At 45.7% G+C, this 18,687-nt stretch overlaps 1 protein-coding gene across 4 annotated transcripts in view; it reads right to left on the bottom strand.

Annotated features, from left to right (window-relative positions):
* The window catches only part of PRPF40A (pre-mRNA processing factor 40A), an 827,412-nt gene that overhangs the window by 703,456 nt on the left and 105,269 nt on the right, over positions 1-18,687 (bottom strand). For 2 of the 4 annotated variants that reach the window (XM_085645530.1, XM_085645532.1), the window contains exons 5-8: positions 18,506-18,533; positions 14,682-14,740; positions 12,711-12,791; positions 12,490-12,600 (exon numbers count right to left, since the gene is read on the bottom strand). In XM_085645530.1, coding sequence (XP_085501656.1) covers positions 12,490-12,600; positions 12,711-12,791; positions 14,682-14,740; positions 18,506-18,533 — 279 coding nt within the window. The remainder of the gene's footprint in view (positions 1-12,489; positions 12,601-12,710; positions 12,792-14,681; positions 14,741-18,505; positions 18,534-18,687) is intronic. The other 2 variants (XM_085645531.1, XM_085645533.1) reach the window with 1 other exon arrangement.

Below are 18,687 nucleotides of genomic sequence, written 5' to 3'. Positions count from 1 at the left end.
GGTTGGAGGCTGCTCACGGGCAGGCCACAAGGTTAAGGGTGCAAAGCTCCTGGTCTTAAGCTCTGGGGAAAAGGGGTTCAAGTAAGCCCCCAAGGTACACCCACGGTGGCAGTAGGGCGGCCGGGTGCAGGGTGCTGTTTTGGCGTCCGGTGCCCTGTGGTTCAAACAAACGCTGCAGGCTCTGGCACGAAGATCTTCTGGAGGCGACCACTGGTTGGAGAGGTAAGTTGGGATGCCGAGACACTGTTGGTTGGGCCACCCAAGGCCGTGGGGAGTCCGGTGCAGGGGTGTCTTTTGGGGTCAAATTCTTACCAGCTCCGGTCGCGGTAAGGGGGATCCTCCAAAGGGGCTGCAGGTGTAATCTGGAGGCAGATTAGGGATCACCATATATCAGGTCAGGATCGCCGGAGAGACCTCCTTGTGGTGTTGGGCCACTCAAACTCAGGCCGTGGGCGTCTGGTGCAGACTCGCGGATTTGGCTGGAGCCAGAGTCTGTTGGTGAGCGAAGCCGGTACTCCGGGGGGACAAAGTCTGGTTGGGGAAGACCGGTCCTCTGGGTTCTGGGGGGCTGTAGAACACACCAGGATTTCACTGGAGCAGGATCGAGACAAGCTGTTAGGGCTGGGAGCCAAGTCAGTTGGTGTCCTATTCTTCCTTCAGCTCAGCTCTTCGGTCCTTCTTTTGGTCTGAGGAGGCAAGGTTCAGGGTTTCCCCTGAAATCTATATTAAGGGGTGTTTCAGGTAGGTAAAAAGGTCCCTTCCTTGGGGTGGGTACACCACCCATTATGCCACCCTCCAGTGGGATGTGGGCATGAGCCTCCCTCTTGTTGGCTGGGTCTCTTCCCCCCCCCCCCCCCCCCCAATCTTCAAGATGGCAGGGACGGAGTTGTGCTTCACCTCGCCTACTCCACCTGAGGGGTAGGGTTGGCAAAGGTGGGCACACCTCATCTTATCTTGGTTTTCCCGCTGATTCTCCCACCCAAAGTGGGGGGCCAGTTGCTGGGAGCAGAAAATGGCTGGGGCAACTCAAAGGCAGCAAGACTTTGAAGCTTCCCTCTCGTGGACCCTGCCCATCCTGGGGGGGCGGGGGGATAGAGGCGGCCCAGGAAGTGCTTTTTTCCAGGACCCAGAGTGCGGGAGGCTCTCAACCCAAGGGTCCAGAAACATGTCTGAGGGTGGCAGCTGGCAAGCAGCCAGTCAGCCAAGACACTAGTCAAGTCGTTTTTCAAGGGGCATCTCTAAGATGCCCTCTGAGTTCATTTTTCATTAAATCTCCGACTGGCATCAGTGTGGGTTTAATGTGCAGAGAAGTCTGATATCAAACTTCCCAGTTTCCAGTGAAGCCATTATGGAGCTGTGGAGTTCATAATGACAAACTCCCAGACAATATACTCTTTATGGCTGTACTGTTCTTACAATGCCCAAGAATAGACTAAGGCACTGTAGGGCTACAGGAATCATGCCATCTTTCTTGCATTGTATGCCCCCACTTTTTGCTGAATTGCTGAATGTACTTTGACTGAGTGTGCCCTGGACTCCTGCCAATCAGGTGCCCAGGGCCTATGTTCCTTCCCTAAAACAAACCAAACCCAAATTGGCAAACCCTGGCCACATGTCGTCCCTGGTAAATGGTACCCTAGGTACCCAGGGCCTTGTGACCAGGAAAGGCCTCTAAGGGCTGCAGCACTCCTTGTGCCACCCTTCGAGGCCCTGTACCCTTACACACACACACTGCCTTTGCAGGCTGAGTGTTTGGGTGCAAAACAAAAAAAAAGTCAACATGACACATCCCTGTGTGCCATGCCCACCACCTACACTGCCATGGCATACATCAGCCACCCCTCTAGCTGGCTGCCTTATGCCAATGGTGTGGGCACAAGAGCAGGAGTCCTGTGCCCCTACAGTGCCCAGGTCCATTCCTGAGCACTAAGTGCAGTGCTGCCATTTAAGAGTACATGGTGCTGAGAGCTCGTCAAACACGAGCTCCACAGCACCATAATGGCAACACTAAAGACTGGGAAGTTTGGTATCAAACTTCTCAGCACATTAAACCCACACTGATGCCAGTGCGGGATTTAATGTACCCAGCACCCCAGAGGGCATCTTAGAGCTGCCCCCTTAAACCTAGCCTACAATCCACGTCTGCTCTGAGGCTGCCTAGGCTGCCACACAGCAGACATGTTGCTGGACCCCTGGGTAGGAGAGCCCCTGCTCTCCTGGGCCTGCAACAATGCACATCCTGGGCGAGGTGCTAAATCTCCTCCCCCAGGATGGGCAGGGGGAATCTTCAAAGGCATGCCGCCTCTGTGAGCTTCCCCAGGCCTCTGCAACCCCCCCACTCTGGCGGGAAGCTTTGGCCGGAAACCCCAAATAAGGACAGGGGATGTGCCAGCCTGCCAACCCCACCCCTCAGGTGGGGGAGGCGAGGTGAAGCACATCTCCGGGCTCTCGCCATCTTGAAGATGGGGAGCCCTACCCTATCAGGACTAGGCTACTGCCCCCTCCCACAGCAGAGAGGCAGGATAGGGGGTGTACCCACCCCAGGACAGGGACCCATTGGTCCCTGCCCGTCACCTACCTGTAACGCCCCTAAATCTAGTATTTAGGGGCACCCTGAACGAATATGCTACTTACCAGTATGCATCTGTTCTTGGCATGTAGGGCTGCTGACATTCATATCTGTGCATAGATCGCCGCCTAGTGTTGGGTCCGGATGATTGCACATTGTTGCCCTGGAAAAGTCTTCGAAGTATCAAGAGATAGGTGGCTCCTCCCCTGGACTACAGTGCGCATGGGCATACCCTCCATCCTTAGATTGTTTTTCGCCATTGTGGCATAGATGGAGTGTAATACAGTGAATGATGACCATGCTAACTAGTAATTACTGAATGCTACAGCTGCTACAGGCGCCGGGGAGGAGGGTGGGCGATATGAATGTCAGCAGCCCTACATGCCAAGAACAGATGCATACTGGTAAGTAGCATATTCGGTTCGAGGCATATGGGCTGCTGAATTCATATCTGTGCATAGATTATATAGCAGTCCCTCCATTTAGCGGCAGCTGCCCGTGCCAGCTGCAGCAGTCTGAAAAAGAGTTTTGAGAACAGCCTGTCCTACAGCTGCCTGCTGTCTTGATTGTACATCTACACAGTAGTGCTTGGTAAATGTATGTATAGTGGACCATGTGGCTGCTCTACATATCTCCTCTAAAGGAATATTTCCCAGGAAAGCCATGGAGGCCCCTAACTTTCGTGTAGAGTGGGCCCTTGGAGGAATTGTTAGTGTGCGCTTAGCTTTTTCATAGCAAATCTGTATACACTTAACGATCCACCTAGCTATTCCTGCTTTGGAAATGGGGTTGCCTTTGTGCTGTGGATAAAAGGCAACAAACAGTTGTTGTGTTTTCCTGAAAGTCTGTGTTCTGTCAATATAGTATAGGAGAGCTCTTCTGATATCAAGTGTGTGGAGCATTCTCTCCGCTACATTCTCAGGATTAGGATAAAACACAGGCAGTTCTATGGATTGGTTCATATGGAACTGCGAGATTACCTTGGGCATGAAAGTAGGGTTGGTGCGTAGTACTACCCTGTTTGCATGAACTTGTATAAATGGCTCTTGAATGGTTAGTGCCTGAAGTTCACTAACTCGTCTTAGGGAAGTAATGGCAACTAGGAAAGCTACTTTCCATGTCAGAAATTGAATCTCACAGGAGTGTAGAGGTTCAAAAGGTGGTCCCATCAGTCTGGTGAGGACCACATTTAGGTTCCAGACTGGTGAAGGAGGGTGTCGTGGGGGAATCACACGTCTGAGTCCCTCCAAGAAAGCTTTGATGGCAGGCACTTTGAACAGTGAGAGGTGCTGCCTGTTATGAAGGTAAGCTGCTAGGGTGGTTAAATGTATACGGATGGAATTGTATGCTAGATTGCATCGGTATAAATGTAATAGATAACAGATAATGTTTTGCGTTGATGCATCCAGCGGATTGATGTCATTTTTACAATAAATGACAAATCTTTTCCACTTAGCCGCGTAGCAGGCTCTGGTAGTGGGTCTCCGTGCCTCCTTGATGATATTCATACATTCTGGAGGCAAGTTTAGGTAGCCAAATTCTAAGATCTCAGGAGCCAGATCGCCAGGTTCAGCTGTTGCGGATCTGGGTGCTGAATCTCGCCATGGCTCTGCGTTAAAAGTGTGGGTGTGAGCCGTAGCCTTTGATGCGGTACCACGGAGAGTTCCAGAAACGTGGTGTACCATGGCTGACGTGCCCACGTTGGAGCAACGAGGATGAGCGTCATCAAGTGTTGCTTGAGTTTGCGTGCCACCAGCGGTATTAACGGCGCTGGGGGAAAAGCGTACGCAAATCTGCCGGGCCAGTTCATCTATATTGCATTGCCCTGCGACTGTGGATGTGGGAACCTGGCGGCAAAGTTTTGGCATTTTGCGTTTTGCCTTGTGGCGAATAGGTCCATCTCTGGATGACCCCACTGCTGGAAGTACGGTTGGAGTACTGATGGGTGTAACTCCCACTCGTGCATCTGGTGGCTGTGTCTGCTGAGCAGGTCTGCCATCTGGTTGTCTTTGCCTGGGAGGTGTTCCGCCATGAGGAAGATGTTCCTCTGAATGGCCCACTTCCACATGCTCTGAGCCAGATGAGACAACTGTGGCGAGTGTGTTCCTCCCTGCTTCTGTATGTGATACATGGCAGTCATGTTGTCCATTCGGATCAACACGACTTTGTTGCACAGGTGCAGTTTGAATGCTTTCATGGCTAGGAAGATTGCCATCAGTTCCAGAATGTTGATGTGCATCTTCCTTTGCTGTGTCGTCCATAGTCCCTGCACTGTGTGATTGAGTACATGAGCTCCTCATCCCTGGAGATACGCGTCCGCCGTCAGTATGATTTGTGGAACAGGCTCCTGGAACGGTCGGCCCTTGCAAAGGTTTTGTGGATTCCACCAATGCAGAGAGTTGTATGCCCGACCGCTCACCAACACTAGGTCTTTTAATTGTCCGTGGGCCTGATTCCACTGACATGCCAAGCACTCCTGAAGCCGGCGCATATGTAATCTTGCGTGCGGGACTATGAAGATGCAGGAGGCCATCATGCCTATCAACTGCATAAACACTCTTGCTAGGAGTGAGTGTTGAGGTCTGAACTTCTTTATGAGCAACTGAATGCTGTTGATCCTGACTGAATTTGGTTGTGCCGTGGCTGCCAGAGTGTCTATGGTTGCGCCTAGGTACTGCTGTACGTGGTTGGGTTGAAGGTGGGACTTTGGATAATTCAGTGAGAAGCCCAGGCTGTGAAGAAGGTGGATGGTGTGGGACATGTGGCTGGCACAGTGCTGGGCCGACTTTCCCTGGATAAGCCAGTCGTCCAGATAAGGATAGACATGTATGTGCTGTCTCTTTAAGTGTGCCGCCACTGTAGCCAGGCACTTGGTGAAAACTCTGGGTGCCGTAGTTACCCCGAAAGGGAGGACTTTGAACTGGTAATGCTGATTGAGAACAGCGAACCGGAGATACTTTCTGTGTGAGGGGTGTATGGGTATATGGAAATACGCATCCTTGAGGTCTAATGTTGCGAGAAAGTCTCCCTGACTGAGCAACGGTAGTACTTGTTGCAGAGAGAGCATGTGAAAATGCTCTGAGAGAATGTAACGGTTTAGAGGTCTTAGATCTAGTATGGGTCTGAGAGATCCATCCTTTTTGGGGATCAGAAAATACAGTGAGTACACCCCTGATCCTCGTTCCTTTGCAGGCACGAGTTCTATGGCTCCTTTTTGGAGCATACTGAACTTCTTGTTGGAATAAGTGCAAGTGCTCTGCGGACATATGATGGTGTCTTGGTGGTATGTTGGGTGGAGTGGACGTGAACTCTAGACAATAACCGTACTGGATAATATCTCTCACCCACCTGTCTGTAGTAATGGATTCCCAGACTGGCAGGAACTGTTGGAGTCTTCCCCCCCCCCCCCCCCCCCCCTCCCCGACAGGTGTTACGTGGTCGGGGGGCAGTGACAAGGCGTCACTGTTTGTTGGTGGCGGAGGATCTGGAGCTGTTTCCACGGCCTCTGCCCTTGACGTTGTTTCCACGGTATCCACCTCTATTTTTTTTTTTTATTATAGGTGGTCTGTGTACCTCCTTTAGTGTACTGCGACTGCTGGGAGTTTTGGCTTTTTGATGGCCCTCTGTTGCTGGAGCGACGAAAGGACCCACTCCGAAACTGCTGTGATTGCAGAGCCCCCATAGACTTTGCAGTCTCTGTATCCTTTTTGAGTTTTTCTAGGGTGGTGTCAACCTCTGGGCCAAAGAGGGAGTTAGGGTTGACAGGTTGATTAAGTATAGTAGTTTGTATTTCTGGTTTAAATCCAGAGATTCTTAACCAAGCATGCCGTCTTAACATGACGCTGGTGTTAATGGCCCTAGCTGCAGTGTCAGCTGCGTCAAGAGCGCACTTAATGGAAGCGTTGCCGATAAGCTTCCCTTCTGTAATTAGGGATTCTGCTCCTTCTCTAAACTGATCTGGGAGGTGCTGGAGCAGTGTCTCTAGGGTATCATAATGTGCCCTGTCATATCTGGCCAGAAAGCGCCTGAGTGTTGGCAATTCTCCAGATGTTAGCTGCCTGTGCAGCAACCCTCTTTCCTGATGTTTGCAAGACCTTAGACTGTCTGGGGGAGGAGCAGCACCCGTTGTCTGTGAGTTGGCTCTCTTCCGAGCATTGGAAACCACCAATGAGTCTAAAGGCAACTGTCCTCTTATGTAGGCAGGGTCCACAGAAGCTGGCCTATATTTTTTTTTCAAACCTAGGGTTAAGGACTCTCGCCCTTGTGGTCTCCTTAAAAATGTCAGTAGCCTGTTTGAGGACCCCCTTCAGCATGGGCAGAGTCTTAACAGATCTTTCTGAGGTAGAGAAGGTATCCATTAGAAAGTCGTCCTCAATAGGATCAGTGTGGAGCTGTACGTCATGATTGTTGGCGGCTCTTTCAATTAAGGCATTGAAAGCAGCCGTATCCTCTGTAGGAGACGTTTTCACCACATATGGTTGTGTGTCTGGAGCAGTATGTGGGTCCCCTGCATCAGTATTGTCCACCCAAGGCTGGTTCTGGTCTTCAGGGTCAGTGTCCATAGGATAAGTGCCCTCTATATCATCAATATCCCCAGCATCCACATTAGAGTGTGTGGGTGAGAATGACTGAGGGTCTGTGGCACAATATTGAAGTTGTTCCACTAGAACTGGTGATGTGGGTCTTTTTCTCTTCAATGGAATTCTGTAGGGCTCCATTGGTGTCTCCGTCACTATTTTCCGTTTGTATATGGAAAGTCTACCAGTATTGGTGTCGATAAATTGCCTGGGATCTTCATCGGCGCGAGGTATTGCAACCGCTCTCTTTTCTGTTGGAATTCCTGTCGATGCCTCGACATTTTTCTTCGGGTCGATAGGTTCTTGGGGCTCGAGACCCTTCTTGGCGTCGAACATTTTTGGTCGCACCGCTGGTGGGAGTCCAAACTTGATGTGCGTCGACGCGATGTGAACCGCACTGACCGCTTTGGGCTGCAGGGCCGTGTCTGCGCCAGCCATGGAAGCCTTGGTTTGGATGCGTAATAACGACTCCGACACCTTCCGCTTTACAAATGGAGACGGTGCCGCGGATTGGACACGGTCCTTCGACGCCCTTTTGGTTGGGGCCTCAGGCCCTGTACCGGATGTCGTTTTCGGGACACGAAGACTGAAATGGGGTGGCTCTCGAGGGCCGCTCTCCATCTGTGTGTTGACACTCCTTGGCGTCGATATTTTCGGGTCGGCAACCTTGACCTTGATTGTAGGTGCCGCCTTCGGCTCGACGTTCGTAAAACTCCTCTCGGTGTCGACAGCCTTCTTTTGCTTCGAGGCCTTGTTGCCGTGGAGAGACTTTCACTTTCGGTTTCGCTTTCGGTGCCGTTGCCTTCAGTTTCGATTCTCGTCGATCGAGTGATGGCGCTTTCGATACCGACGGCTCTTTAGGAAACTTCGACGCCGGGCTTTTAAGCGGGGCTGAAGAACGAGCGGAATGATCTTGGGTAAGGCCTTGTGGCGATCCCGCGACCTGAGCCTTATCGAGTGTCTCTTTGGGCCCTGAGTGGACCTGTGGGCGTAGCTCCTCTTCCGAGCTATCCTCCTCGGCCCCAAGGGCCTCTCCGTCGTCTCCTACCTGTTCGACGACTTCATCTTCCTCTTCATCTAGAATATGTTCGTCCTCGGCATCATAGTCTGATTCACGCTCCGACGCCGGATCCGATCTCTCTCCTTGATCTTCAAGGTCCATGACCTCCTCATCTTCGGTCCCAAAGATGTTGTCCGGGTTTGGCGCTACTTTCTGCGCCTCGAGCCGAGCTGCTCGACGAATGCGAAGTGTTTTCTTCGATCGAAACCGGGAGCACGCCATACAGGTGGCTTCGTCGTGGTTTGGAGAGAGGCACTTGTTGCACACCGGGTGCACGTCGAAGCGAGCATATTTAGCGTTGCAAAGAGGGCAACGCTTGAAGGGGCTATTCGATGTCTTTGGTTCCATCGTCGATCCGGATCGGCGCTGACGTCGAAGGGCAATGGCTAACTTCGATGAAGATACTCGGCGCCGAACAAAAACAATACTGACGAGTAGTAGGCCTAAATACTCTTAAGAGCTAAGATAGGACATCCGAACCAAATGGCGGAAAAAAACAATCTGAGGATGGTGGGGGTGCCCATGCGCACTGTAGTCCAGGGGAGGAGCCACCTATCTCGTGATACTTCGAAGACTCTTCCAGGACAACAATGTGCAATCATCCGGACCCAACACTAGGCAGCGATCTATGTACAGATGAATTCAGCAGCCCACATGCCTCAAACCCTTCCTTCCCCAGATTCCAGATTCAAAACTACAAAGAAGAGCAAAAAGAAAGAAGACCTGCCCTGCAGCTGCTAAAAAGAGGAAGACACCAACTGCTTTGTCCCCAGCCCTACAGGCCTGTCGACCCTTGAACCTGCTCCTGCTCCAACCCGGCATCTCGTGGGCAGCAACCTCACCAACCTCGGAGGACCTTGCTACCTTTTGGCTCTAAGCCCCTGGGACTCCCATGAGTAGAGGCTCTACTCAAAACCTACCTCTAATCCCTGGCAGCAGCCCGGAACCGCGAACCCAGCACACTCTGCACCAGCCAAGCCTGGCCAGTGCCGGAGCGAACAAAGACCCAGAGGACGACCCCACGGCGACTGACCCTGAGTCCGGCACCCAAGGACCACCCTCGACACTTCTGAAGAAGCCTGCAGCCTCAGAACAAGGTGCCCCCCCCCCTACCGCGATCAACAGAGGTTAAGATTTCCCCGACACCCTGCACGCGGTGCCCTGTGGCCCCCTGTGCCCAATCCCGGGGTAACTACCTAACCTCCAACTACCCAACTTACCTCTCAAAGTGGTGGTGGCACCTGAAGAGTCCTCGTCCCCGAGCTTGCAGCCTTTTTCTAAACCGGAGATTTCCCATTGAAATCAATTGAGCGCCCGAAGGCTCAAAAGCATTCTGCACCCAGCCGCCCGAGTGGCCCTGGCAGTGAAAACTCTACACCTACCTACTTCCCCACTTGCCCCGAGTCAGTGACCCGAGTCCAGCTCCCACAGCCGCGTGGCTTGCCAGTCAGCAGCCACCAACCAAGGCCCCCCACTATCCCTCATAGGATAACATTGGGCCTAACTCTCTCGGCACCCGGCCGCCCTCGAGTCGCTGAGGGTGCACCAACTGTACCTACCTGACCCTGGGGGACCCCTGAGTCTATGCCCAGAACCTCAACTCTGCCAGTCGAGTACTTACCTTTAAACCGACAACTCTATTTTCCTCATAGGGTAACATTGACTGGCTTTTTCTAAGTGTGGACTTTTCAAATCTTAACATATTCACCAAAAATCAGCCGAGTAACAAAAACGAAATTACTCACCTGCTCTTAGGTGAGCTCCCAGTGCTGGATCTTGGTGCCAGCACTGACTCTGAAAAATACTTACCACTGTACTTAACCTTAACCCAATTTTCTTCCATAGGAAACCATTGACTCTTTTTCTGTGAAATTTCTTCTAAGTGTCGATTTCTGCAATCTTTAAATATTCTTCAAAAATCGTATAATAACTGAAAACGTAATTACTTACCTGTTTTGGATAAAGGTCCCAGTACTGAGTCTAGGCACCCAGTACTGGATTACAAAAGTAACGAGAACATACCGTACCTGTAACCTGAATTTTCTTCCATAGTGAATCATTGACTGTTTTCTTTAAAATATTTTCTGTCAACTTTTAAAATAGTTAAATATTGTTTAAAAATCATTACAGTAATTAAGTCGACTTTCATCACTTGATTCTGAGTACTGACCCAGGACTGAATCTAGGATCCAGTCCTGGATTTCCAAAAGTAATCTAAAAAGTAATCTGTTGCAAATGACTTGAATTTATCATTGAGCTCAATGTATTGTTGTGTTTAAAATAGAGTTGCCTATTGCAACCACTTGTAACTGTTTACAAAAGTCAATTGCATATCGCAAAAGTATTTATATGAAACATCTCATTCTGAGAAAGTATATTTTAAATCCAAGTGTTGGTTCTAAAATAAAACAAGCATATTTTTTATATATAAACCATTTTCCTAGAGTTCATTTATTGAGTGTGTGAGACCATTTGCTGACTGAGTGTGTACAACAAATGCTTTACACTGTCCTCTGATACTGCCTTACTGCTCGACCAAGCTACCACATTAGAGAGTAAGGTTATATCTAACTTTAACCTCTGTCAAACCCTGGGGGACTGTGGACTCTGTACACCCTGTACCTATTAAGGAACAGTATATACAGAGCCACTTTCTCACAAGAGTAAGGTTATATCTAACTTTAGCCTCTGTCGAACCCTTAGGGACTGTGGACTCTGTACACCCTGTACCTATTAAGGAACAGTATATACAGAGCCACTTTCTCACAAACACCACATATTACACATTCAGTGTTTGATCTGATTGTCACTTTATTCTTTTTATATCAAATCAATTTTTTAACTCAAAGCAACATAACTGCATATCATTTGGTCAATACAATGTATACGTAAGTTCACATTATGTGCTTAATATACACTTTTTTCAAAGAACAATATTCGTTAACAAAATCATGCTGTTTTTAAATTATGCCCAATGCATTTCGGGACATAAAAAAAGTCCCTTCCTCGGGGGCAAATCTGTAATTTAAACACAGAACATAAAAAAATTACATTTAATGGATGTTCAAATGGGCCAAAAATCACATATATACACGTTATCATTTGAAGAGTGAGTCTCATGCTGACCGGTGGTAATTACTTGTTCTCGTGTTGTGCCTAGTATTAAGTGTTCACATCTAGCACCCAATGTTATTTGTGTTATGTAATCATACCTTCGACTTCTTAGCAAATGTCACTTGCATCAAGGAGTCTACAATAAACCAATGCCACATGTTAAATGACCGAAATTCACTTTAACTATTAACAACAAAACCATCATGCCGCTAAATCCTATGCGTCTCACCACTGGTGTCTTACCTCGAAGTCACCATCTGACTTCCTGTGACTCGGTTCAACCAAGTCATTAGATGTCTGCCAACACTTCCTGGTTTGAAGTGTTGCCAACCAATCAGATCTCAGCACGAGATCTGGGTGGGGTCACTGATCCTCTGCGTCCCCCGTTATATATCTGAAAAACCTTTAAATAACTCTGCAACTACTGTATGGATATAGACCAAATCACAAAAAGGCACTTCCTTGGACCAACATCTCCCTTCCAGCCAAATTTAGTGCAATTCCTTTCAGCAGTTCGGGCTGTAGCTGTGTCTAAATGTCCTATGGGAATTAACATGGGGAAGACACGCTTTTAAGCACCCTCAGTTCTTAGCCCCCGCTTGACAGATCACCCTGAAACATTCAAGATTAGCAGCTGAAGAGAGGAACAAATCAGTTTTAAAATTGTGAAGATTCGTCAAACGACACCCAAGTTATTTGCCAATTAAAAAAACGCTTTTCCTTAAGAAACTAGGTCCTAACTATAACTACCTACTGGTGACCGCCAGTAGGTAAAATGTGTGTATGAGGTGGAGTCGGGCGGTGTGTTGTGGTGTGCACACAAATATTTAGGCCATGGCAGGAAAACTAAAAATATTCAGAACATGAAAAAAATGCAGTGGCATAAACCATACACGCAGATCAACAGAGCTTACTATACTATTTGTTACTATTGTTGAGAGAGGCATCATGACCCAATCACGTCAATTTCTCGCTCCAAAGGTAGTCTTTCAGTCGATACATGCAAGTAACGTCCAAGAGATGTTTAGAATGTTCCTACTACAATGCTCATATTTACATTTGCTGAACCAAACTATTAAGAAAGCAACACCTAGAAATGCTCTAACATAGGCATCAAAAGGTACTTTCATTGATTTCAACCACTGATCTGGGAATCTTAACCACATTACCTCAGCAGGTGATTTAAGCTCATCTGGCTTTTCCCATGTCGACTGTTTAGTTTCAATGTTATAAAAGTATATTCTTCCATCAGGAGATTTATGTTCAGTCCACACAGATTTCTGTCACAAATAAAATCAAAGTAAGTGAAATAAATAACTTGTCACAAAAAACAAAAGTTTACCATAAATAGTGACCATGGAAATTATGTGTAACATTAAAAAAGGTGTACTTGTTTAGGTTTCTGTTCTTCGCTTACAGAACTGTTGACAGCATTCATTGGCTGTGGAGCAGGAACTGCAGGATGCGGGGGCTAAAAGCAAAACAAAGCATCAGTGATCAAAAAATTCCTGTTGTGTTATCAATTTACCATATTTGCATTAGCTACAGCGTCAAGTACTTGACAAAACCTAGACCTTGTCAGTGTTCAACAACTTCTGGTGAAAACTAACTAAAGCGTAAAGTTTTCTGTCTATATTGATTTAGAAACATTCAGATGGAAAATAATCTGTTTCATTGGCTGTATTAATTTTCAAACACAGAAAGAACCAAATTTAGGTCTACATCGTCAAGAGACTGTATTGCTATCAATTGTTAGTCAAACCCTGTACTACTGAACTTCATGGGCAGTTAAAAACGGATATGATTTCATAATTAATCTTCGATTCCTTAGATGGGCATCTGCTTACACTACAATGCTACATACACATATATACACATTCACGCATACAAATTTACAAACATACGCACATACATACACACACATTGTATTAAATCTGCATTTATATAGCGCTTACTACCCCTGATGAGGAGTTGAAGCTCTTTTTCAGCAAGTGGCACCCTACTCTGGAATCCATAAAGGAATGAATATATATATATATATATATATATATATATATATATATATATATATATATATATATATATATATATATATATATATATATATATCCATCCTATGGAAAATAGGCCATAACTATAACTATCTACTGGCGACCGCCAGTAGATAATACACACACACACACATATATATATATATATATATATATATATATATATATATATATATATATATATATATAGCGCGCGCACTAGAGCCCAAAGGAATACAATATTTATCAGTTAAATCTATGTGGAAGTCTAAAGCATGCAACTCATTTTTTTTCTCCTAACAAGATGCATATGAATATGGATTAGAAAAGTTTTTTTTTTTGTTTTAAACTTGTAAAACCACCAGTCCTCCATTTCATGCACCCTGGGTACTCCACATTTACGCTTGTTAACTGAGGTTACCATTTGAAATTCTAGAGGCACCGTTTCAAATTTATGATGTTGAATGTTACCCAAATGTACAATCTACTACACATTTAGCATGCATAAAGATGCTATGAACTTTTACAGTGAATTAGACATCCGCCATGTACACAAATTAACATTCAATAAAATGTCTACCAAATTCTAATCCTGTCTTGCAATATCTAAGTGTTTTGCAGATAAACTAAAGGCTAAAATAATTCAGGTGTTTTTAAATGACCAGTTAATTTAAAGCAACAGGATTCCATCATTATGGGTGTTAGAGCAGGGAATGGCGTTGGACTAAATTAATTACAATTAGTTTTTTTTAGCTTAACAGGCATGGCTATATTGGTGCATTTCTTTGCTCCATATAAGCAACCAATGTGACTCACACAAAAGCATACAGTAAAATGTAAAAGTTTGATGACTGCAGAAATTAAGCATGGTTGAAAAAAAAAGAAAAAACACAGGAGGAAATTCATGCTCCTATGTTTATTTAGATAATGACAAACCTTAAAGGAACTAATTATTGTATTGGCTTTGATTCATGAAACAATGAAGTGAAAAATACATCACACAACAACTCCATTTATTTATTTTAGAGAGATTCAAGGTGAAGTCTTAGATGATGTCCTACATTAAATCAGAGAACCAGAAGCAGGGCGCTGGACAAAAAAGAAAAAAACATAGGGAAAAAGCTCTATAGTAGTCAATGATTACAGATCAGAGAGTACCAAACACATGGAAACAAAGCAATGTGAACAGGCAAGCTGGTCACAAGTCGCAGGCACATTTGTTATGACCCTGCTAGCAGTGCTTTGACAACAATAGGATTTTTGAAGTCCATTAAAATTTTCAGGCCTGCTTTAAGAGCTCAAAATAGCAAACAATTCTGAACTTCACTTACCTGATTAGGGGGAAGATTGGATGGAAGATTGGAGGGAAGATTGGGAGGATGGTTAGGGCCTAAAACAAAAAAATGATACAATCATGACCAACAAGTATACTTGCAATTAAACAGTGCACGTCCTTGAGTAAGATTAACTTCCAAGAGCTTACTAAAGTTTTGTTTAGGTCTCGGCTAGACAGTGCATGCTATGTCTCTTCGAGTTACAGTCAGGGGCTACAGCACGCTCCTAGCTTACCATTTGTTTGCTTCCACGGCGCTCTACTGACCTTCGTTTCCATTTGTCTTGGCATGCATTCGCCATGCCTCTCCTCGTGTTTCACCGTCACCTAGAGCAAGTACTTGTATCCATCCACTGCTCCAGTTTTTGGAGCGACTTTTTAGGTCTCCTCTAGGCAGCACTTGTGCGGTCTCATTCTGTATTCAGGATATGGGCATGAAGCTACGCCCACTTTCCACTCATCTTTTTATTTGGCTCCTGTCACTGTCCTGTGTAAATGGTGGCTTTTCATGTTAGGCTTAGCAGTCCCTCCTAAGTACCACCTTTTCTCTTCTTGCAACCTTCCATGTGGACACGTGTTGTTTCATGTGGTGTTACTAGGTACATTTTAATTAGAGCCTTCAAGCACTATTTTCTCACATGGCTTTCTCCTGCAAAGTTTTTTTATGTAACCAGCATGGCATGTTTCGACTAACATAATGGTGGTTGCACCTTTCTTTTGTTATTTGCGGCACGGAATGGGGCAGCATGCCTTTTTGTCCCCCTGTTTATTTACTTTTGTTAATATGGCAGCACCTGCGCTTTAGCTTTAAACATCTTCACTGGATTGCTTCAAAAGCAAAGAAACAGAAAATTTGTCTGTTTTTTTTCTTTACCTCCAACACTCCCGCCACCCCTAATTGCGTTTAAGCACTGCATACGAGCTTGCTACTTTGGTTATATTCCTATTACAGTTACAAGCAAATGCAACTTACTGTATCCATGTGGCTAGCCCCAATCCTCAACAACCTTCTCAATCGCGGTTAATCGCTGCTTTAAAGTATAAAGTCTGATACAAAAAATGTACACTTCGCTGCAGTTTCTTGGTGGTTTTTGGTGTAGGGCTGTAACAGTCAATTTTGTTTGAGCCTCAGTGATGGAGTTTCATTTAGAACTATAACACCCGCTAACCAGCAGGGTTCTGGGATCCCACTTTAGCCCTAAAATGTTTCTTAGAATAAAGTAGACCAGTTCTTAAATGCCTTGGTGTCTAGTTAATGACCTCCCATGGATAGAAATAGTCAGTATCCACAAGAAACGCAGCACATGAGGTGGCCAGTTATGGACTCAAATGGTCCAAAATCGAGGGAGGTGTTTTTGGTGCTAGAATTAGATTAGTGCAGGCATTATGGCCTGTAGGGGTATCAAACTGCAGGTAGAAATACCTCATAACAGCCAGGTCGCATTTAGATTAGAGGGGAGATCAGCAGACCGGAGGCAGAAAGACATCTAGACAACCAGTGAAGACTGCGCTACAATTTAGGGGCAAGACCCACTGCCAAAATATAAGTACAACAGAGCACATTCAAATAGTTTCAATATCAGGTCGATAGGCTACAACCAATGAAAGACCCTACAACTTGGCCTGGTGTGTTCAACATAATCTGCTACATATGTGCAGATAACACTAGCAGTAGCCTAGAAAGAATATAATCTGTTTACTCACCAATAAATACCTCAACAAAAACCTTGAGCCAGACCAGCTCATATGGAGCAACTTCAAGTATGACCATCCACCCTAGTGCATGCCCCAACTAGCACAAATTGACAAAAATATGAATGTAAACACAAGGCAAGGAAAAATGTTGTTTAAACATACTGACAAAGATCAACAGCACAGTCTGGAAAACAAAGCGCAGACACTGGCTTAGTACATCAATAACATCTGCAGGGAGAATAACACTAGCCTACCGATATATACCATGAGACAGATCCACAAACTGAGGAGAAAGACCCACTGACAATGCATTGGTGACAGAGGCATAAACAGTAAGAAGCATTGATACAGGGACAAATTACCAACACTTGATCCAACATCTACTGGCTGCGACATGGTATACCAAAGTTCTCTATGGAAAGCAAAATCCAGCAGATGTATCTCCTACCGAGATAAAAGGTGCCAAAAGTCAAAGACAATATTCAGGCTCCCCTCCACATAAATCTTGAATTCCCAACTACCTCCTTTTAACATCACGCTCACTCTTTGCGGAAGATGCTTTACCCAACGGCCCCCAACACTTTACAGGGCTATCCATGCCTTAAAAAGCATATCACTCTGCCAACCAAAACAGCCAACACTGAACGAAAAATGCTTTGCTATAGCAAAATTACAACTTAGGTAGCACGCATTTCGGCGACTTCAAGCCACTGTGCTGATTGAGGTCGTAAACTCTATAACAGAACCTTTCAGGCAGGGACTCTAGAGAAAACCACACAGTGCTGTTTTAAACACAGTTCACAGGAGCTGGGCATACAGCAGATATTGTGTTGTAAAGGAACCACCTAACACACTGGGCATTGTTAGTCTATGGATATAAGAATGGGGTGGCCTAGGGCACTTTCTCTAAACACCTTAAGATTTTATTACATCAGAAAGGAAAGTCTGTGGATTACTGTTGTGTAGTTCCAACTAATCTGTAGGGCCTGAATGTTCGTTTGCCTAGACTGATTCCAGGCACCCCCGCAGGATATGTTGGTATATAGACCACTGAACAGGACAACCCTAACCCCTCAGGGATTGTGGAAATTGATCCGAACCTATTACTCATGCTTATGTGTGCTCAGAGAAATATACAGAATACACAGAGGAACATTTTCAATATACATACTGAGCCAAAGTTATTTTTGTATAGAATAAATGTGCTGCGATAATCAGTAGACAGAAGCAGATAAAAGTGACTACGAGCACCAGAAGAGTAAATAGCAGGTACAGTTCTACCATAGTGCTAAAAGTGCATATATGGAGGCCTATAAACAAGGCAGTAATCAGGCGTACTCCTATTACGCAAACCCTACTCTAAGTGCACCTAAAGTCTGTGTAGGTGTAGAGCTAAGAATCTCCCCAAGGAACGATCCACCCCATTACGTGGCAGGAAAGAATGAAGGACCCCTTCTTGGTCACGAACTGGACACCCCTCAAGAGATGTCAGGCCGCTGCGTGGTGAAATCTCAGCATGCAGGGACCCTCTGTGTCAGCTAAAGTGCCTATTCTGCTAATCTATCGGGATGCTCATTATTTATCATAGAAAGCAGCCCTCCGATGTTTGTTGTATATTAGCGGTTATGGATATGTAGATAGCTCTGTCGCCCCCATGGATGAAGATAGAACAACTTTGTAGATAGTGCGTAAAGAGGCCCTGTACATGATGTTCAAGGCACCGTGATAATATTGTGAGAAGCTAGATATGTCAACAAAGTAGTTTCAGTGAAACTTATCAACATTGGCGTGTATGCAAATATGTGCAAAAGTTCATGGCAGAAATGTTATCGTGAAAAAGTGGACAATGTAAGAAACTAGCAGCTTCACTACATGGGCCTAACCTGGAAGCATCACATAAGACAAATTATGTGTCAAGTCTTGTAATGTGACTTCTAATAGTAAAGAAGAGAGTAGGCTGAAGTATCCCTGCTCAAAACTGCAGCCTACTACAAGCTCATTGCACTTTAGGGATCAAGAGATAAGAACATATTGGGCACAATCGCATTTCTATTATTGACATTGCTGCTTCTCTACTAAGAAAGGTTTGCCATGAAAAACATTGAACATATTCATATGCACACGTACCTAATTGAGCGTCCATGTTACCTCCTTGCTGTAAAGAAATAAAAAAAGGACATCAAGAAACATCAAAAATACTATTGATTACAACAAACTTCTCATGTAAATTAGATGCACTAATAGAGTGAAAAGAGGAACTAACTGCATAAGTTATCAAACTCCAAGTCATGAAGAGTGCACCAATGAAT

The sequence above is a fragment of the Triturus cristatus genome, chromosome 3_1 (genome assembly GCF_964204655.1).
Source record: "Triturus cristatus chromosome 3_1, aTriCri1.1, whole genome shotgun sequence".
Classification (NCBI taxonomy): domain Eukaryota; kingdom Metazoa; phylum Chordata; class Amphibia; order Caudata; family Salamandridae; genus Triturus; species Triturus cristatus.
The sequence above is the reverse complement of the archived record's forward strand: the minus strand, read 5'-3'. Positions and strand labels throughout refer to the sequence as shown.